The sequence below is a fragment of the Poecilia formosa genome, unplaced genomic scaffold, assembly GCF_000485575.1.
Source record: "Poecilia formosa unplaced genomic scaffold, Poecilia_formosa-5.1.2 Scaffold66, whole genome shotgun sequence".
NCBI classification, from domain to species: Eukaryota; Metazoa; Chordata; class Actinopteri; order Cyprinodontiformes; family Poeciliidae; genus Poecilia; species Poecilia formosa.
Window position 1 is genome coordinate 598,236 of NW_006800005.1, and position 22,277 is coordinate 620,512.

Here is a 22,277-nt window from a genome sequence, read left to right on the forward strand (position 1 = left end):
GCGGCTTCTAGTTGGCAGGAAAAACGAAGGATTAATAAAACTGCACCTGATATATAAAACTTCCTGTGTTTGTTTTCCAGGAAGCAAAGGAGAAAACGCAGAACCCCTCATTTGTTATTTGATCTCATGTAGAATATTTTTTTTCTTAGATTTAATCTTGAATTCTCTCTTCACACAAGCTTCTTCTTGGAATTCGCTCCACGGAGCTTGATATCTGCTTGTCATGCAAAATCATTTTATACCCAGGAGATGTAGGACGATTGGATGTTTTTCTCGGATGATTCATGAAAATAGATGGGAACCAAATGTAACTTTCCCCTCAAATGAAAGAAAGATGGAGCCCATTACAGACGTGACAATAGCAAGAGGTCAACGCTCCTGAAACTAAAACTATTTTACTGAGACAATGGAAAATAGGATCCATGTTGAATATCTGGTCCATTACATTACTCAAATACCAAACCAAATTGTGATTTGTTATGACCGCTTTCTAAAATATTTCAGGGTTTTCTTTTTAGCCAAGAGATTTCATCTGAAGTGATTAAAAATGACACCTTGTCATGTCTTGTGACAGTCCACCGCACAGCAGTAATTGATTAAAAAGTGGAACAAGATAAAACCAGTGGTGGACATTTGTACAACTGCTGATTCAATGTTTTGCAAAGCCACAGCAATAATAGCTAGCAAGCCTTTTGTTCATTCTGGAGAGTAAGCGAAACAAAAAACCTGATCGCTGTCAGATTGGAAAAAGAACTAGTGTTTAAATTTTCCCTCACACTGTACAACGTATTTTGGTTTGGACTTTAAGAAGGCCACTATGATATAGTTCATCTGAACTATTTCATCACAGGTCTGGATAGTTATTGAACATGAACTTATTTCCTCATCTTAAGGAGTTTTCACACCAAAAAAGTGAAATTTGGTCCCCTAAAAGCCCTAGGGCTCGGTTCGGTCGAAGTGAACTCCGGTGCGGTTTAAATGCAGATGTGTGAACGCTGAGCAGGCTGGACTACAGCTCAGGGCATTCTGGGTAAGTACAACCTACACCAGCGCCAGTCTAGCATTAGCTGGAGAAATGGCTCGTGGTCTTTTAGCGAAGACAAACGAGAAACGAGACAAACGAGAAATTCCTAAGTCGTTAAAATCTGACACTACATTTGTTTACGTTTCTTGAAGAAGGGAGTTCTGCTCAGTGTCTCATTCAGGAGTTTTTTTCTTCAGCGGTTCTTAATCCAGCGCCACCACAGGCGAGGAGGGGAACAGGATTTTCAAAGGGTTTGTTTCGTTTCACACGGTACTGAAAATTTAGGAAATTTTGTAATTTCGACCCCCAATCGAACTGAGTCTGCCGCGTTATCAGGAATGAAAACATCCTCAAATCTTCTGCAGTCTCTAGCAAGTTTGTGTCCACAAGAAAGTCAGTAGGAAAATACAAAGAAAACTTCTCGACTTTTTTCTTGCTACTCGTCTATAAAAGCCAGATTAATGAAGTGAACAACCAATAGTTGTTTTGGAAACTGATTCTCCATCATAGCTCTGTTGATACCGCAGAGATACCTTTCGCCTCTTGGTCGTTTTCCTGATAAATTCTCAAAGGCTGTCATGTTTTTTTAGGTTGCCGTTGTGTGAAAGCCACTGTAAATAAGTCAACAACACACAGTATAAAATACTATTTATTGATGTATACCCTTAACAAAATAGTACTGTATAAACGTATTTAAATGACCAAGGCCTTTACAGTATTCACATATATTTTCATGTTCAACCTCACATATCACTCAGTAAAGACGCTAGCAAAACCACTCTGAGTCTCCTTCACTGGGTTTCATTCACATGTGGCTAAAAGCAGATATAAAAAGTTTCATGAATCACATTCAGCTACTGATTTAACTATGATGCAAAAAATAAAGACTTTATAAAGGGTAAAGAAAATACGTCCAACAACAAACACGGGAATATATCAGCTTTACTTATAAAACAAACCGAAAGAGTTTCATTAAATGCATAATTTAATAAGTTTCTTAGAAACAAAGCAATAAATTGTTTTGGAAGAAATTGACAAAAGACCCAACTTGATTAATGTAATGTTTTCAATATATCTTGTTAAAACTGTAAAATGCATATGAACAATTGAAACCAAATATTTAGAACCCATTAGAAGAGACGAAGCCTTTTTTAATTTCTGATGATTAAACATTTCCTGTTTGATGTCAGCTTGGATTTCCCAAATTATTTGTTTACTAAATACTAAAATAATTAAATTTCCATTAATTTTTAAAATTACTTCAGAAGTTTACGCTGCAGAAACACTAAATGTTGCCAAATATTTGTGGTCCAGTTTCTAGAGCAAATATCTTAGTACAAGTTAAAGAACACTAAATTAACTCACAAGTAACTTGTCAACAAGATATGGAAGCTTATTTTAAGTCAAATATATATTAATATTGATGAAAAATTTCTAGTTTTAAGTTTTACTTATGGTAAAAATGTCATGTTCTACTGGCAGATTATTTCACTTACAGACAACAAAGTCGATGTTTTGAAGTGAATAAACGTAAACGTCCAAGTTTGAGGAAAGTAAAAAAGAAAAATCCTTAAAAAGTTTTGGTATTTATCAGAAATCATTTTGATTATCCTAACTGACCTAAAACAGGAAATGTTTAATCTGGTTTAATGTGAGGCAGCAGAAATAATAAAAAAGTTGTCTTATTTACATACACTGTATAGAAATGATAAACACTATATCCAAATACCTGGTTTCAACCGTGTAAATGAAGGACTCCCAGATTCAAAGATGGATGACAAAGTCAGCAATCATGTCTTTAAAATAAAAAATAAAAAAATAAAAAAGGCCAAAGTTTTCCCAGAATCCCCCTGTTGCGAGGTCGACAGTGGGAAAATAATTGGTGCTTTTATGACCACAATGCAGTTCAAGAATCTCTTAAAACGTTTGGTCAGCTGTATACACGTTCATTTCTTAAATCTTTTAAATAGCGCAACATAACAAGTTAAGTTCCAGCAACAAGCATGTCTTTGCTTCGGCAGCTTAGTCTGACTGAGGTGAAAGGCCTGGGGAAGGCGAAGCGGATGCCTCGCTGGGCGGAGGGACTTACACAAGCCATTCATGTTCCTCGTGCTACATTCACAGAAAAATAGAAGCTACATTGTCATACGCGACGCATGATGAGGATCATATGGTGTTTTTCTCATTTTCCTGGACGACAGCAGCCCTCTTGTGACTGAAAGCGGAGATGAAAAGGATTTCTGCTGAGCCACTTTCCACATGACTGGGAGATTCACAGTAAGGGCCCCCGATTCTTTTTCTGTTTCTCTTTTTCTTGCCGGGAGATTCCGCGAACTTTGAGCGCGGACTGCGTCTTTTGCCAGATAAGGCGACGCTCTGGTCTTTGATGTCTCGGCGGTGCCTCGGAGGTGCGGAGACTCTCAAAGGCTCCGGTCCTTTGAGTCTCGAATGACTCTGCGTCACGGTTTCCCCTGCGAGGTATTACAGCGTCACCGGTAGGGCCGATTGATCAGCGCTCGTTCGTACTCCAAGCACTGCAGCTAGACGTAGGCTAAAGTCTGTATTCTACATGTAAATAACCCTGTACACACATTTACAAGTGGCTTGACCTCACTCTACTCCACCTGGTCCACTGAGAGGCTTTGTATCCTCGAACACATTCACATAGCATTGGTTGGTGGCGTGAGTTACAACGGCTTGAACAGGTGACAATCCTGTAGTTTCATTCTCCAGCTTTGGGTCGATCACAGAGTCTTTCAGTCTGCAGGAGGAAAACAAAACAAAACCCCTTCCACCTGGCTCCTCCTTATCCCACTCCTGACTCCAAAGTGATGGTGTGTGTGTTGGCAGTGACACAGCTGTGGGTGGGAAAGCAGATTCTGGGGAATATCTGTCCAGTTTGGTTGGACGGCACGGCGAGAGAGAGAGAGAGAGAGTGAGTGTCTATGAAGAGCTTGTGTACTTTTGACTGGAGCGGGAGCTGGTGCGGTCCAGTCCGTTGCCATGGCAAGATCCCTTCCAGCGTCCTCCGGAGCAGCGGTCGTCCAGAGGAGACGTCCTGTAGCACCAGCAGCACAGGCAGGACTGCGAGGCAAAAACGAGAGCCGTCAGTAAATGTATTGTCTTCACAAAAGTTTTTACAATCTTAACAAGAGTTGGCTACTAACAGGTTCATTTACTTAAATACATTTTTAGGAAAAAAATTACTTTCAGGAGTAGTTTTACTACAATGTCCTTTTTACTTGAGTAACTTTATCATGACGTCTCGCTACTCTTGAGTAGCATTTCCACTGTTGGCAACTTCACTGAATGAGGAACAAGCTTGTTTTAACCATAAGTTCACCAGACACCGACACACACCTGCAGATTTTGTTCGTTTCATGTATTTTATATTAAAACAAATTTAGAAAAATCTCTTTTCTCTGATTGTTTTGTAATCATATTTTTTATATGAATTATTTTCATTTTGATCTTTAAAATATAAAAATTTTGAAATAACTTTATATTTCAGTCCATCTAATGATGACATTTTTAACTATCTGATAACTGATAATATGATCAGATTCTTTACCAAATACTTTTTTACTCTTATTTGAGTAATTTGTTGGACGGCTACTTTTTACTTTTACTTGAGTAAAAATAAGTTGTGCTAATTGTTGGCTGCTCTGCCAGCCTTTATTCTTAACATTTTGTCACACAACCACAAACTGCAGTGTGTTTGATAAGGTGTATCGTATCATTTATCATGATAAAGACTTTTGATTTATTATTGTCACCATAAATTCCTAATATTGATGTTGAGTCAAGGGGGCTGAATACAAATGCACGCCACACTTTTCAGACTTTAATTTAAAATATGATGAAGTTTTATACAGATGTGGGTAGAGTGCCCAAAAATTGTACTCAAGACTAGTACAATTTTTGTACTAGTCTTGAGTACACTACTACTCGCTAGTAGTACACTACTACTCGCTAGTAGCGAGTAGTAGTGTACTACTACACTACTACTACAACATATTTTTACTCAAGTCAAAAGTAGCTGTTCAAGAAATGTCTCAAGTAAGAGAAAAAAAAGTATATATTAAAGTGACTGATCAAAACATCAATCATTTAATATTTAAAAATTACATTTTTAGATGGGCTGAAATATAAAGTTATGTGGAAATTTTGGTATTTTAAAGTCCAAAATGAAAATAATTTAAAAGAAAATCAGGTAAAAAACAAAAGAAAAAAACAAACATTTTTTTCCACTAGAAAACTTACTAAACTTTACCAAAAACTGCATGTGTGCGTCTGTGTCAGGTGAATTTTTGGCTTGTTCCTCATTCAGTGCCGTTACTCACAGTGGGTAGAGAATCCATAAATTTCACTCTTGTAAGAGCAGAAATCCTTCATAAAAAATGTACTCAAATAAAAGAAAGAACTACAGTAAAAATACCCCTGAAAGTAAATTTTTTACACACCCAGAGTTGGCAGTGTGACATGAAGAAATGGGAAAACGTTCAAACGCTGCGTTTGGTTCCAGCGCCCTTTGTTTAAAGCCAAAGCGATCCTCCTTACCTGGAAACAATTTTTAAACTTCTGGCTGACAAAGTAGAGGGCAATCGGGTTAATGCAGGAGTTTAGAGAGGCCATGTTGATCCCGATGTAATCCATCACCAGAAGGAAGCTGACAGGAGCAGGAAGAGGGCAGAGTTTACTGTAAAGACTCCAGGGAGCCGGAGAAACGGAGAACAATGGGCTCTCATGAGGCTTTCACTGGGTGTCGAGGCGGAAATCTGCTTTCCTACCTGAGCAGCTCGCAGCGGTTGGGGTCGTTTTTGTCGTAGACGGTTTTCTTCAGAATGCGGCTGAGGTGGAGCGGCAGCCAGCAGAACGCAAAGATCAGCACCAGGCAGAACACCGTCTTCGCCACTTCCCTCCGCTGCACCAAACGCACACAGAGGAACGTAAACACGGGGCTTCAGCGGAGAACGTCTTCACTGCTTGGGAAAGCCCTGAAGGTCTTTGTTTTTTTATTAACGTAGACTCCTCAAAGGCTAAAGCTAACAGCTAGTCGGAGCAAGTTAAAAATGCGATGTCTGTTTATGCAAACGGTATTTTGTAGAAGCGTAGATACGCGTTAGGTTTATCTGTGAGCCCTAAATTATCTTTATACAGGAAAACTGACGACTTTTAGAAAGCTAGTCACAATAAAGGAAAGTACACCCTCTGCCAGTGTTATTATATCTCATTATTTAACAAAGACATCTAACCTGAAGAGGGCAAAAACACAAAAAGATTGGCAATATTTCTAAACGCAAAGCCAAAAGTAAAACCAGGGTGTGAAAAGCTGTTTTACTGCTTTACTGAAAGTATATAAATCAGCACTAATTAATCATCAAATATTCTGTCCCCACTGAGAGGAATCCACTATTTTCACTCCTTATCCCGATATCTGATGCTTAGTATCGACCGATACGATCCGATACAGAAAGACAATGCTGCATCGACTTAAAACATTTCTTTTTTTTTTAAACACGGACATAAATATATGGAACTCTAATTTAATTCGATAACTTAAATGCCCCAGTAGCTTCTTCACAAGTTTGGTGAAACATGTAAAAACAACTTTAATCTGTTCAGTAAGTGAATTTAGGAGGATAACAGCCAAAGTAAAATGGATGATTAAGAAACTGACAAAAACAAAAGGTTGACTATTTTGGACAAACATGTAAAAAATAAATTGAAACAAACTTTCTTTCAAATGGTTCAGAAAGTTCAGGTAGGAACTTTAAATATAAAGTAAAATAAAAGCATGACGTCGCTCAGAGCACTAAGCATAGAACTAGATGGAATAGATCTGCCCTCATGGACACACCGTCACTGATACCTGATCTAGACTTTTTTTCAAGAGTTTAAGGACAATTTTCTTAATCATTCAGGGGCCCCATATGGCCCCCGGGCCGCCCTTTGGACACCGCTGCTCTAGAGTCAAATAAGACACTGTTAAATGTTGGTCGTTTTCTTGCTGAAGCAATGTTGTTTAAAGACGAATGGGTCATAATCCCCCCAACAAAGACGTGAAAAACCCAAAAAGATAAAAAAATAAAATAAAAAAAACTTCAAGTCTTTGTTCCAAAAAGCAGTTTTACAAGATATAATTCACTTTGTTAAAATTTCAAAAGCAAATTAAAGCCAAATGTTTTGCTGTTCAGATTTTAACCCCAGATCATTTTCCAGATTGATAAAAGGCACCTTTACTTTTCACCACAATGATATCCTCTGAATGTAAGATATTGTCTGCTCACTTTTATTCCGCAGGATCCCTCTACCAAGCATCCAGCCTTTTAGGCTCAGCTGAACTCTACGGTCAGGTTCTGAACTGTCAGGTTTTTTCTGTGTTTTTTTTTCTTCTTTTTCCTGCACACCTGTTTCATGTGGTCGTTGAGCGCGATCCGCATGCCTTTCTTGCGGCTGAGCATCTCGCAGGACATGAGGGTGTAGAAGATGCCGGTGCAGGCCAGCGGGAGGCAGAAATAGAAGCCGAACAACCACCAATCTTTAACTTCCTGGTACAGCTGGCAGAAAAAAAAAACACACACACACACACTATTAGTTTTAGCTAAAAATAAAGCACAACTCATTTCATTCTGGTGTAAAGGCTTCAGGATGAAATGCAGAAATAGGCTGTAAATGCAATAAATCTCAAAGAAATGAGTTAATAAATTATCCTCATAGACTCTCAGACTGCATAAAAAGATCTAAAATAGAGTTTTAATGCTTGACTTTTTGCTCCAATAATTCAAAACTGGATTCAAAAACACGTTTAATTATGATCCTCCTTCTTTGTTCGGAAAAGAAACTGCAAAAAGTTTCCTCTGCAACACGAACATTATATAACGTTTTTTTTTTTTTCAACTGTAAACTTTTATCTCTGGGTCTTTCCCTCTGAATTAAAGAGGTCACATGTTTAACATTTCTTTCCAATTTCCTCCTTCCTTACGACTTCACCACGAAGATCACGAGAGGCCGGCGCATCAGGGTGATTTACGCGCAGCAGCGCCTCGTCGGGCTCTGATTGCTTTCTGGCAAAGACAAAAGGGAGGCCCTGATTAAACGGACCGAGCGTCCGGGGCGCTTGTAGCGCTGACGCGAACCGATTCTGTTGGAACCGGAAAGCAAAACACCAGGTGCGCACGCTGAACGCCGTCCAGAAGATTCTCTCCTTACCGCTACGCCGCAGAAATTAAAAATAAAAAACCGATTCATGCAAAGTTACAATCATCCCAGCCGTTCTGCTCTTCCCTCCACGAAAGAGAAAAGCAGTGCAGCTCCTGTAAATACTGAAGTCACTCATGTTTTCATGAGTTTTCTTCCTCCCTATCTCAGTTCCTGATAGATAATCCCCCCAGAGCCTGGTACGGTCGATGTCAGAAGCCGTTTGTCTTCCCCTTTTACCTCGGCGTTGCACACGAATAACCTTTGCCGGTCGCCTCCTCCTGTTATTGCTGGACCGAAAATCTAATTAACTACATTACGGATTACTTAGATTCCCGCAGAGCGACGGGGCTGGCTCTGACGATAACCTTTCATCGCATTCCCAACACTCTTCCAATGTTTTTGCGCCATAATTCACCAGACGCGCGGCTGCCAAAGCCTGAATGCCGAGCCTGCGAAAAACGCTAAACCAACATGATCAGTGTGACGAATTTGGTGGGAAGGTGAAGGAGGAGGACGAGGTTCATGAACTCTGCAGTTTGTAGTCTCCAAACTCTCCTTTTGTGGCTGTTTAAGATCAGGATGTTGCTGAGCTCACAAGTGACCAAAAATATGACAGTCATCTTTTTCTCTTCCTTATTTACATTTTTGGGGATTTTTAAGTGCCTTCCTGCTGCCCAGATTTATCCCCAAACCAAACTGATTGGCTGATTGGCCAAAATTATTGATCATTTTTGTGACAATTAATCACAAACATTTCTGTGGAAGAGTTTTGACCCCACTGTTCTTTGCAAAATTGTTTATTTACAGCCTGTTTTAGATTTAAGTGCCGACTTTGACTCTCAAACATTTGTGGGAACAGAGAGGTGACTCAAGGTTAACTGCGGGAATCTCGTATGGATCCATGCAGACGCAGCACTGTGCTCTTTTTTTTGTTTGTTTACTTTGTTTTAATATAAGGAGGAAGGACTTAAAGGAACGAGCCGTAAATGTGCAAGAACCGGAGCCCACCTAGTTCACCTTAGCCCACAGTTATTAGATGTAGGAAGTGAATCAACCACCGTCCATATTTCACTTCACAAAATGTGTCGTCTTTACTCCGCTGCTCACTAATATTAATTCCGGGACTTTCACCCGTTAATTTCAATTAGTTACTTACATTTTTACATTTGACACGTTTAAAAATGTCAACGCCATTTATTGCATTTTTTCTTTTTCACATACAAAAAGTTCTGGCCGGAACATTTGTGTTGTGTTTCCGGTACGCTCGGAAATCTGACGCACAAGCGTCGTCCGCAAACAAAGATGTTTTTCTTGGCCAGCTGGGCATTTGCTACAATAACAATCTAACTGGACTGTCGTTGCGTTAACGTTGTGCTAAAGAGGGCTAGCCAAATCAACAAAGTTAATCGAGTCCATAGCAGCATCTCGATGCTGAGCATGTAGCTGCAGCACAGACGTCCGCAATGATGATGTCAGCGTCCTGTCGCAATAAAATCTCCCAGAAGTCCCTGCACTGAACGATAATATTCCTGTTTTGAGACCATTTTCAAGTAATATGAAGCTAAAGGCAAAATAATACAAGAACAGAATCTGAAAGATATTGCAGTAAGTATTGTTGTTGCTGAGCTCACGTCTATTTATTCAATAATTCAGCAGCAAAACGGTTTGTTGAGTTGAAAATGATGCTGGTTTTGTTAATTAAAATGCTGGAATTCATTCCAGACTCTGGAATTAACTCGACTAATAAAAACTTTAATCGAGTCCCACCCCTAGTTAAACTGCGATAAACCGTAATGTTTGGAACATGAATTGAGGGAAAAAGACATTGTTCATCTGCGTCAAGCAGGATGAACAGCGTACCTTCATGAAGCTGGTGGCCTGCTCCGGGTGCAGCAGGCAGATGCGCAGCTTGTTGCCCCTGTACGACATCTCTATCATGTCGAACGCCACCGCCTCGGGGACGGCCAGCACCACGGCAACAATCCAGATCACGGTCACCTCCATGGCCTTCCACAGGGGGATCCCCATGCCCTTCACCCGGCTCCACGAGATCACGGCGTGGTAGCTGGAAACCGTTCAGACGCAGTCACTCAAATGTGTCCACAGTGGTGTGTGTGTGTGTGTGTGCGTGGGTGTGTGTGCGCTCACCGGTCAATGCTGAGGGCACACAGGCTGAGGACGGTGATTCCCACCGAGGCTTTCTGGATGAACGGGATCAGCTTGCAGACGTGCACGCCGAACGGCCAGTCCTCGGCTATGAGCTGCGGCAGAAACAATAGAAACTTGTAATAAGAGAGACGTCGGTATCGCCTGTGCAAACACACACACGGATCTCTCAGAGGTTCACTTAGGGCTCCCTTTGTCTTTAATTCTTCCAAAATGAATTTAGTCGAGGCCAAAACCCACAGCCGAGGGCCGCTCCTCGCTGCGGGCTGCAGGGGGGGACAGGTTCAGTTCTGGTCTGGACTGAGCAAGGAATAACAAATAAGACCACATGTTTAATTATTCTACATGTTTTAATGGGTATTAAATAGCCATCATCTAAAAGGAGATCGAGATATTCTCTTTGTCTTTGTTGCTACTTTGGCAAACTGGACAAACTTAAAAGTCTATTTTGTTTTTAATTCTCTGGAAAAAGAAAAGACATTTCAGGTGATGTTTACAGAGGTGAGGCTGTAACATCACCTAAAACTCACAACGAGGGACGAGGTTGGTAATTGTACTTTTGACAAAACTTCAAAAATCACATGTATGGTTCATAAATAAATTCTGACCCAACAAACTGATTTCTGATTTTTTTTTTTTTTGTTTGGACGGTACGTCAACATTTCCCAGCTGCTCTGACTGTGACGTAGCTCAAACCTCCCTGTGACATCCATCCACTGGTTGCTATAGCAACGCTTTCTGCCTCTTTCAGCGTCTAAACAACTTGTAACTCTTACATTGATCTAGTCTCGTCTGTCGCTTTATCCTCATTCATCGTTTCTATTCGAAACACCGCCAAACAAATGATTTAATCGTAGCCGGAGTATATTTTATGAGTTTCGCTCATAAAATCCGTATGAGAGATTGATATTTTTAGTGGCTCTTTAATGTGAAATGAACTTGAAGATTTGGTTCCCTTCAAAGAGCCGTCGCTCCCATCGCTAGCTGACAGTCAATCATTGCAGTCATGTGAATTATCAACTTTTGTCGCAGGTTTGTGGAGAAATTTTGAGATCCGTTTTCTCAGAAATCCGGTTTTCCGAGTGCCGTCGTCGGCACAGCCGTTCCTTCTCCACTTCTTTTTTAGATTTTTTTGACATCATCTGAAACGACTCAAAACTCCCCCGAGGAGACTTGTTCGTGGTTTTGTTTGGGTAAACTTTACAGATTTTGAAAACCATTTTTCTCTTTTCATTACGTCGTGTCGATCCATCACATAAACCCCCCCGATGGGGAACATGTGGGAGTTTGAGTCTGTAACATAAAAAAAAAAAAAATCACAACCCCGTAATTCATATCCCTCAACTTAAAATCCATGTTCTTCTGCCACAGACGTACATTTAAACACAAGCTGCGACTCATAAACCCGATGATAAAAAGTTCATATGAAAGGCCTGATTGCTGGATGAGGCTAAAGGAAACATTTGACATTTGTTTGATTTTATTTTATTTTTTTTTGGGAAAGCATTCTGCTTCAAAATCACATTAAGCTGGAACCAGAATCAGGCTTGTACGATAAATATAAATGATTAAGAGCATAAAAGTCCTGGTTTCTTAATTATTATTGATGTAAATTAAACAACTAGGATCTTTATTATAACTTAATAACGATTTCCAGAAAGTCTAGGTTGTTTTTCATGGCCTTGGTCCCATAAAAACACCCAGAAGGGAAACTGGAGTCAGACGCAGACGTCACGTTGAATGAAGTCTACCTTATACACGTTGATGGGGATGGCGATGATGATGTACAGCAGGTCTCCGAGTGCCAGGCTGCCAATCAGCACGTTGGGTCCGTTCCTCATGCATTTATTCCTGTAGATGATCCTGAGCAGCGTCGAGTTGCCGATGATCCCCACCACGAAGATCAGGCAGGAGATGATGGTGTTCACGTACTTGAAGGCGTGTCTGATCTCCGTTGGCTTGATGCACATGGGCGGGTACGGCCTCCGCGGGCGGTCCGGCTGCGGCGGCGGGAGCTGGACGGACGCATTGCCCTCGGAGGGCTCCAGGTTGTCGGGGACGCTCTGGGAGTCACGGGCCGACCTCGAGGCCCCGGCCTCCGCCGCCGCCAGGAGGCACAGCAGCAGCACGACGGCCTTCGTTCTCACAAACATGTCGACGATCGCTCACAGGCACGCCGAGGGTTCGGTCCGTCCAAACTCGGATCCTGCGAGGAGAAACACAGCGAGCGTCACGTTGAGCAAAGAGCAGGGTGTTTTTGCCGAGTGTGGAGAAAGTTTTGAGGAAATGAGCCTTTTAATAGTTTTAAATTCTCTCACTTTGAGTCAAAGTCTTCCTGAAAAACCTCAAGAGTTCAGAGTTCTTCCTCAGGACTACAAGTATCGGCAAACACGCAGCATTTCCTAGTCATTTTGAGAAAACACATCTTATCAGGTCTAGTTCACTACTACACTTTGAAATAAGACAAAGCCGGCTTAAAAGTAACTTTTCAGCAATATATAGGAGCTTTTTTTAAGTCAACAATTCCTTAATATTGATGAAAAAACATTCTAGTTCCACTGGTAGATTATTTCACTTATAACAAGACATTTTTCTCATGTTATAAGTGAAATAATCCACCAGTGGAACTAGAACGATTTTTAAAGTCAGTATTAAGGAATTGTTGACTTAATAAAGGTCATATATGTTGCCAAAAAGTTTCTTGTCAGTTGGTTTTGTTTTCTTTCAAGTCTTAAGATATTTGGACTAGAAACTAGACAGAAATACTTGGTAAGATTTTATGTTTTTGCTGTGAATGAGTTTGTTATTGCTGCCGCTTTCTGTGAAACCTACAAGAGAGCCAAAACAAGTCGCACGTTTCTTTCATAGAAGCTAATTATTTTTGTGACTGCTGTCTTGTAAAATTTAGATTTAAGTTGTATTTATATGTTTTTATATTTTCTAAGGAATGAAAATCCACAAATGTTGCTATTCATGTTTCAAACGGGGCCCGTTTGTTTGAACTGTTGAATCTTTTGTTGCTTAGAGAAAGTTTGGTGCTTAGTTTGACCTTTCACACCTGCAGCCCAAAAAATTACCATGACAACCAGCACTTTTGGATGTAGAAATCTGACTCTATGACATTAAGATTTAAACTTAGACACTCAAAATAGTGTCAAAATAAGAGATCTTTAACGGTGATTAGAGATTTTTTTTGTGCTTTCAAAAAAAAAAAAGTCTAACATTTTTTCAAAATAAGAGACTCATTTTAATATATATTAAAATTCTGCAAAAGTAGGTCTCAAAGCACTCATGGACATAAACTAGTGACATAAAATGAATCATACACAGATGATCACAGATGATTTTCAGAGTAAAAGTCGAGCCACCAGGGGGCGCTAGATGAGTCTCCGGGAACTTAAGGGAAGATACAAAAACATAAAATAAATTTAAACTAATTCATTTTTACATATTTTTCTAATTCTTAATTTTTAAAAAATCTAATATTTTCCAATCACTATTGTTAAAAATACAAACTAAAATAATTTATTGAAATGTTATTTACCATGCTCGTCTTTCTGACTGGCTGCCGGTCAAATGTCTCAAGCTGTTTTGCTCCCTATGCTAGCATAGCACGGCCAGCTAAAATCAAATGCTACTAGGCAGTATCTATGCTAAACACGTCTAATAATTATTGAAAGTAGAGAATGAAAGTGAGAAAATCATTCTAAAAGTTTGTTTCTTTACATATTTTGACTCCATCCAGAAGCTAACACTATTTGGGAGCCGCTGGGTTAGAAAGCGCAAGGAAAGCTGGTTCAGAAGTCAATGTGGCTCCACAGAACAACGGCTGATTTATGATAAATGTTACTGCAAATTTAACAGCAAAGGGGTAAATCTTGTACAGGAAGCTGTACAGACATCAGTAATGTCTGCTTGTGATCAGATCTTGTTCAAGCTACAAGATTTGATTTTGTGTTCATTTTTAGAATATTATCTCCTGCAATTCATAGTGCATAATAAAGTTTTATTTCTACTTTTAGAAGCAGTCGCTTATAGACTTTGTACCACAGGTACCGCAAACAGACCGTAATGATGATCTGAACTCCTTGTCTGGTGGGTTAGCCTCAGAAATTAGCTTGCAGCTAAAATAAAACCACAGAAGCAAGATGTTGCCTACAGCTGCCTTCATGTGATTCTCTCTGAATTGAAAATGGATGGAGGGAGGAAAACAAAAATCCCTGTGCTTTACTACTGCCTTTTAAAATGATTTGAGCCTTTTTTTTTATTATTTTTTTTTTTTACAGTAAGTCTTATCAGTTACCAGCTTGCTTATCCAGCCACATAATACGTTGAATATGCAACAATTCTATTTCTCATGTCTGAGCTAAGAACCAAAGCTCTGCTGGAAATCTAACAAAACTTTGCATCAACTGCTTTGAGTCCCTGCTTTGCTCAAAGAACACCCATAATGTGTCCAACACACAGTACTAATCTTATCATACACACTGTTTTCTCTGTATGCTACAGCAGCGTAAGTATCAGTAAAAATACCACCATGTCACTGCATTAGTACAAACTGTTTAAGCAAAAGTTTAAATTTCATTGCTTTCATTTAATCCAGGAAAGCTACAGTTATTCCCACTGCAGCTGAAAAGCACAACACACCGACCATTAGCCTTAAACCTGAACACTGGAAGCTCGTAGCTCGTCATTTGGAGTTTTATCTCATTACGTAAACTTTCAACACCAAGAGTGATATGATGCACAATTTTAGTGGGTTGCGTCCTTGGTGTGCCCTGATAACAGGCCAGTATTTACTACGCATTTTCCTACAGATTTCTGATTCAGTCAAACATCCTGCCATGCACCTGTAGTAGTTTTATGCTAGCCAGTTAGCTGTCTATTTTAGCTAGATGGATAGATAGCCAGCTATCATAGCTAACTGTATGCTGTGAAAAACTTGCTCCAGCAAAAGGGAGGAAGTAGTAAAATGTTACTGACAAAGCACTTTCAAAATATAAAATCACAACTAGCTTCACATGATCCAACGCTGAATAAAATATAGCAGAAATGAAGGAGAAGTTGATTTAAACTGGCTTCTAAAGGAGACCACAGAGTTCCTGGATCTCAAGTACAGAAGGAGGAGAGCTCCAGATGAAACCATAACCAGGTGTCTGTTTGTGAAAAACTCTCCAAGTCAGTGAAATAATCTTAAGTTGTAAAATAAAGCAGAACCCTGTGTAGTCGTATCGACATGGGAGGCACATGAGAAAACTTTTAGGGTTTTGTCAGAAGCCTCACAGCAGCATTTTAAACGACTTGCAGCCGTTCCGGAGAGGCTTTACTAAGGTTTGCGTTTGATGCTCTGCAGTAATCCGAGCGCGATGAAACAAAAGCATGAATAATAATTGTTTCCAGTTCAGGACGTGAGAAAATGTGGCTCACTTTTCTCAGATGATAAAAACAGCAACGAACCAGAGACCTGACATGTGCACCCAAAAGTAAAACCAGAAGCTGAAGGTTCCTAACAGAGGACTGAACCGAAGAGCCGCAAGATCCAAATGTGGAAAGGGAAAACAGCAAAACTTACCCGAGTTATGCTAGTGGAAAGTTGAGTGAAAGGAAAGCAACGAATGACAATGACATAATTATGCTTCACTGGCCACCAAACTCACCTGATCTAGTAGTGTCAAGAGGAAGATTTTTCACAATAAATCTGAAAAACTGAAATTTTCAACAACTGTCAGTAGACGCGAGCGACACGAACACTAAATCAAAATTCTTATCACGATAAGAAATTTATCACGATAAACGACAAATAACTGTCCTCTGAGCAATAGTCATCAAAATTAATTTAAACAAATACTTGGAAAACAATTCATGCACAGTCTGCTTATTAAGTCTATGCATCATGCAGCCTTACATTTGTAATTAAATTAGTGCTATAGATGAACGTTTCAATAAAATTCCAACTCTGACCGAGATGTTAAAAGCGCCCCAAACATCCACACTCGATCAAAATTAACAAAACGGCGAACACAAAGTCACACAAAGCGCGCCATTTTCATAGAACTAAATAAAGGAGCTGGGGGGAAGAAAGCTGAATAAATGAAGTTCAGTGTGTGTGGGTCCGCTCTTTGTGACAGAGATCCTTTATGGGGTTTTTGTGGACAGATTTTGGCTCTGAGCCTCTGTAGAATCATGTGTGTCCATAAAAACTGCCAACGGGCATCTGAGGCCGAACAGGCGGTGGGATTGTGATGGTCGCAGAGACTGGAGCGTCAGGGACGAACACGTTCACACAAAGAGAGCCTCTCTACGCAGCCCTTTATATGATGTCAGAGGTCGGTGATGAAAACGCACGTCCTCCTTTATACGTTCCAGTGCAAAATAACAAACGGCACAACAAAACAAAACAAGGACGACTGCTGTTCATCGCAGCATTCGGATGATACGATGTGCGTATCACAAGAAACCAGTTTTGATTTTTTTTGGCCACAGTCTGTGTAAATATTCCCTCCTGTGAATGATGCCTTTGTGTTGGGTAACATGGCGGCTCATTACCGTATATTAGAGCAGAGTTTTCTGATTTAATTAGGAAGCTTGATCCTTTTATTCTATTACAAACCATCGCTGACCTTTAGCTCTGATGGCTTTTTTTCTTTTGAAGAAATTAAGGAAGGAAAAAGTTGTCTGAAAGAGCGGATGGGGGGAGATTTTTGTTGGTGGTCATAACATGTGTGACCTGACTGAGGTCAGGATAGAGGAGGGAGAGGTGAGTGTTGAAAGTGTTTAGTTGTTGTTTTTTTAAGAAACCTGCTGAAGAAGAAGAAGAAGAAGAAGAAGAAGAAGAAGACAAAATTGAGAAAGCTTTCCTGCTGCAGAGTTTATAAGAGCAAAAGGAGGAGAAGGCAAGCAGTGGAAAAATAAAAGCAACAAGAAAAGGCTGAGATCTGCGCTTCTTCAATCAGCAAATAACTGGAGCACCATTCCAAATCACATTTAAAATTTACATAAATTATTCGATTTAATCTGTGCAAAAAATGAATAAGAAAAGTTGGTTTCCAAATATAAAGATTTCTAAACTGTATTATTTTTTTTGAAACAGAAGTAAAACATGACTTTGGTCACAAAATCTGTTAAACTGAAAGACGTTATGGCTGCAGCGACTCAGCAGAAGTCCGAAAACAAAATAAGTTTTTATGGAATAACAATGTATGTCAAATATGCTATAACAGATTTATATTTTTTGCATTAACATGTAAACATATCTATCCCATTTAAATAAAGCTTTTGGGATATTTATTTGTGTTGTGTTTATGCAGTTGCCATCGATACTAAAATAAAATTAAAATAAAATTAAATAAATGCAACCTATAGGCTATATGATTAATCAGTTTCATGCAAAGTTATGATTGCTAAAAGTTTGAAATAAGTAAATAAATAAATCCCACACATTCATACATTCAATCAGAAATGCAACAAATGCCTGTGATGAGCCACATTCCCAGCAGTTAGAGAGGAAATCAGACACACTTACGGATTTCCAGAGTCGCGGCGTCAGTATTGGGGGTCAAACTGTTCGCATCAATGTTCCGCGCAGAGTCGATCTAATCACCTCGATCGTTTTGGGATTAATTAACGAACATCTGAAATAGCGCCGTCCCGGAGTTAAAGATCCCAGTTCCTCCTCCTCCTCCTTCTCCTCCAGCAGCAGCAGCAGCAGCAGAAACAGACGGTCCTCCTCTCTGCACCTTCTGAGCTGCGCCGCTGCATCGGTGCTTTTATAGCTGCAAGCCTGGAGGCTGCAGGAACAACCAATCACAGCCCAAACTCGACCATCCTTCCCTCTGCGAGAATCAGTCTGAACGCAAAATTATTTTCAACTTTCTAACTTTTACAGATGTCATTAAAAAAGTTATATAAATAAACAAACAAAACAAACCCCACCATATCCACTTTGACGTTATAAAAACCGACAGAAACTTTTATTATCATCTTTCTAGAACATGGCCTAACTTTTCATGTTCCCCTCAGCGACGGAAGATTTAATGAGTTTATTTTCAGGACACTGTACATCAAGTTAATTTGCGGAAGATAATTAAGATTAAAAATCTACTACAATTACCCAATTAAACTGTAATAATTTGGATACCGCTTTTTTCTGAGCAGGAATAAAGCTAGCTGTTTACCTATAAAACAAATAAATCAGTTAAATTGTAATTATTCCAATAGTTTTACTCCTCTGGTTTGTGAAAATAAGTTACAGGAAACGGATAAACCTTTTAAATCTGTCCCACCAAAGCAGAATGTGGATGTTTTGCCCGGCGACCGAAGTGAGGATGTTCCATTCATAAACTGCTTCCGGGAAGCTTGTAGCTAATTGGACGCTTAGCTTTAGCACAAGCTAAGGTAGGTAAAGTTGTATTCAGCCTTAAATTCTTGCCCCAAAAACTCATTATTGTTATTGGTAATTTGTTAATGAACACCCTTCCAAACTAACGTGCTTGACCGAACGTGAAATATTTTTTTATTCTAATATTAGCAGTGTAGCTGAAGCTGATTAGCTGACATTAGCTTCCGCGGCATCCAAACTTTAGTCATGCCTGCTACAATCAACGAGGTGAAATTACAACGGGGTCAGGACAATGAGTTTTTTTCTTTATTATAAATCGAAAAAAATAGTATTGTGATTTTTATTTCCACATCCTCACAAATAAGACAAACATTGAAACAAAGCAAGCTGATGTTTCAGTGTTGAACTGATTTGAGACCAGAAATATAAACAGGATGTCACGGGTCTGCCTTATTAAAAGGAAGCCATAGTAGTCCCTAGAGTTTGGATGTTAATTGTTTTCTATATTCGGAATCAGAATACTTTTATTGTTACTGTAAAGAAGCACAACAAAATGTTGTTTCAGTGCAGCCCATCCAAACAGGGAAGACAGGTGCCTAAGGCTGCTGGCCCTGGTTGGTTTCTTACTCTAGAAAAACTGCACAATTGTTCTACTACTATATAAAATTAAAACTAAAGCTAAAAAAATCCACACCACTGAATATTTTATCCCAATTCAAAGAATCAAAAGCATCTGGCAGCAAAATTTGTGAAATTCTTGAATTGTGGTTGCAGTCGGAAGAAATAAAAAGTCATTTAGCTAAAGACATTTAGTAAACATTTAGTTGAAGACCAGCCTTGACATAAACAATTTAACAACTGCAAAATAAATGGAAATGAACTCAGCAAAATCAAATGGTAAATAAAACCTGAAATATATCTTTTCACACTAGTTTTTTTTTTTTTTTTATCCTAAAAGTTGCTCCCACTTTGTAATGTTTTGTAATGCTCCTGGATTTGTTGTCTGTTCCAGTGCAAAAATCTACTTAGACACGTAATGGGTCAGAGAAACCAAAGACAGGGACAGTTTCCAACCCTCACATGCTGAAAACACACACACATGCACACGCACGCACACACACACACACGCACACACACACACACACACACACACACACACACGCACACACACACACACACACAGACAAAGGCCCTTTCTCTGGAGTCTCTTTAATGACACCCATCCCCTGCTCTATTTTGGGAGGTGACTATTCCTGGGGCACCATTACTGTCATTAACAAAGTCTCATATTATTACACCATTATCTGACATTAGCACCATTATGCATGGCACTCAGTGTCTTTACTGTGCACGTGTGTGTGTGTGTGTGTGTGTGTGTGTGTGTGTGTGTGTGTGTGTGTGTGTGTGTGTGTGTGTGTGTGTGGACGTGCTGCTGTCCCTGATGCTCCACGGGATGCAGCCTTGTTGAATGGACATTTATTGTTTTATGGGACGTTTAGTCTTGGAGAGCTACTGTAAAATGTTTTCTGGTTCCTCCTCGCCTTTCTCAGGAAGCAGCAGAACTTTGAACTCTTGATTAAAGATTGGTTATTTTTTTGGCCGCCAAACAGAGGCTGATCAAAAAGAAGAACGCCGATAAGAGCGGGACAGATCCTCTCATTGTCTTGGAGCTGAGATAATTGCCTGAGCTGCATGGCAGGGATCCATCAGGCTGAGGTCCAGAGGGATGAACGGGAATAAAAACCACTCCCTAGGTGGGATGTGTCTGTCTGCACTGCATGACGTCTGGAGCAGCTAGCAGGCACTGGTAAGATCAGAAAATCCAATTGTTGAGGTTTTTATATCATGTCAAATCACTCAAAAAGGTTTTTTTAATGGCATCAACCCATTTACCCCTATGGGTAAATTGGGCTGCCATTTAGATAAATTAAGAGGTCCTGAATGTTTTAGACTTTCTTGTTCGCATTATTGCAACATTTCAGACAAATTCCTTTCCCACAAAAGCAGGAGATGTTTTCTCATTTTTTCCGACTTCAGAAATCTCGGCTGGAATTTCAAAACAAACATTTGTAGATGCAAAACCGTCTTCTGTCACACAACATTAGCTTTTTAACGACTATTGCATTTTCAAACTGAATTTTCAAACTGAATTTTCTTGTGGTTTCTTGATGAGACAAAACACTAACAGTCTTCTCCATCTCACACGATGGAGGAGCGCTGCCTGAAACAACACCTCAGACCACAGAGGAGTTTGTACTGGTCCGATCCGTCCACCCAGTTCCCGCACCTACTTAGTCCTCTATAAGCAATTAAGTAAAGATTGCGGGAGAATTTTGGGGAGTTATTGTGTCGAGGTATGAGACTGACAATCTGAAAAACATCAAACTCCTCCCCCCCTTCTCTCAGTGCTCACCAGAAACAGCCAATCAGAGCCAGGAGGAGGGTCTTAGCGCTATCAGTCAGGCTCGTGTTTTCGTTTTCTATAAAACATCCCTAAAACATTGTGAAAACCCGAGTCAAATCGTCCTACCACCTCACGGTTTCCACTGCGTTGTTTTCCTCGATGAAATACTGTAAACGTGACAAAATGCGGAACAATTTAAAGTGGCTTTCAGTGTAGCAGAAATATTCTGGAGAAAACCCAACGGGATACAGCAAGAAAATGTAAACTCTACAGAACAAGGTTTATGCCGATATTATAAATAACCATTACTCCAAACTTGTATATAAAACAACACATTTTGACTTCATGCTGTCGTTCTTTTCTTGCCCACATTAAAACCTTTTGCGTTTTGGAGTGCTGCTTATTTCCATTGTCGGTTGTTCATCAGAACCAGTCACCCATTTGCGTTTTTCCTCCCTTTTTTTCCATTGGAGTTGTGCGCACTAATATCCAGTGATAATAGACGTTGAGATGCTCGAACCATGAGGAAAAAGTACAAATAAACCAGAGGTACCGTGCAGCCGTTTGCCATAATTACACTAATTATTTATGACCATCAGCAGGTGAAAAGCCTGAGACTCCAAGGGTTTTATGTTTTATCTTTGAAGCTGATGGCTCACAAATCTCTGGTTCGCTATCAAAAGGAATCTCAGCAAAGGTTTCATAAATATGTCGAAAGCAGCGTCCCAGTTGATGATAGCGATTGAGGGGATGGAAGTAAAGAAATCGCTGACCGACATTCACCTCAAACGATGCTTGTGGGCTCTCAGACACCTTCACCATAAATCAGCCGGAGCCTCAAAGATGTAGCCAGGTATTTTCTAGTTTCTACTGTAAATATCTTAGCACAGTTGAAATGAGTTGCAAGTAACTTTTCAGCAAGATATAGGAGCTTAGTTTAAGACAAAAATTTATTTAACATTAATGAAAAAGTACTAGACTATGTGTTGTTAAAAGTGAAACAATCTGACTGGTTTTTATGTCTATATCTTGCTGAAAAGTTACTTGTGAGTTAGTTTTAATCTTGTTTTACGTGTACTAAGATATTTGCGCTAGAAATTAGACCGAAAATACTTGTTAAGATTTTATGTTTCCGTAATGCA

The 22,277-nt window shown here is 39.7% G+C and overlaps 1 protein-coding gene across 2 annotated transcripts; it reads right to left on the reverse strand.

Moving 5' to 3' along the window:
* Nucleotides 1-2,828: 2,828 nt before the first annotated feature.
* On the reverse strand, nt 2,829-18,145 carry LOC103139891 (endothelin B receptor-like). 2 transcript variants are annotated; one of them, XM_007554761.2, is made up of 8 exons: nt 17,916-18,145; nt 12,145-12,599; nt 10,376-10,488; nt 10,088-10,292; nt 7,435-7,584; nt 5,815-5,948; nt 5,585-5,693; nt 3,968-4,108 (listed from the first exon to the last, which is right to left on the reverse strand). In XM_007554761.2, the coding sequence occupies exons 2-8, from the start codon at nt 12,544-12,546 to the stop codon at nt 3,968-3,970; spliced, it is 1,254 nt and encodes a 417-aa protein (XP_007554823.1). In that variant the 5' UTR covers nt 12,547-12,599; nt 17,916-18,145. The 2 variants fall into 2 exon arrangements, with proteins under 2 accessions (XP_016528325.1, XP_007554823.1); XM_016672839.1 differs by lacking the exon at nt 17,916-18,145 and having other exon boundaries at nt 2,829-4,108; nt 12,145-12,546.
* Nucleotides 18,146-22,277: the final 4,132 nt, after the last annotated feature.

Coding starts and splice junctions, on each gene's coding strand:
- LOC103139891 (XM_016672839.1), bottom strand. CDS start 12,546: ATGTTTGTGAGAACGAAGGCCGTCGTGCTGCTGCTGTGCCTCCTGGCG. Junction 10,489..12,144: donor TCCCCATCAACGTGTATAAG/GTAGACTTCATT, acceptor TTTCTGCCGCAG/CTCATAGCCGAGGACTGGCC. Junction 7,585..10,087: donor AGGCCACCAGCTTCATGAAG/GTACGCTGTTCA, acceptor TTTTTCTGCCAG/CTGTACCAGGAAGTTAAAGA.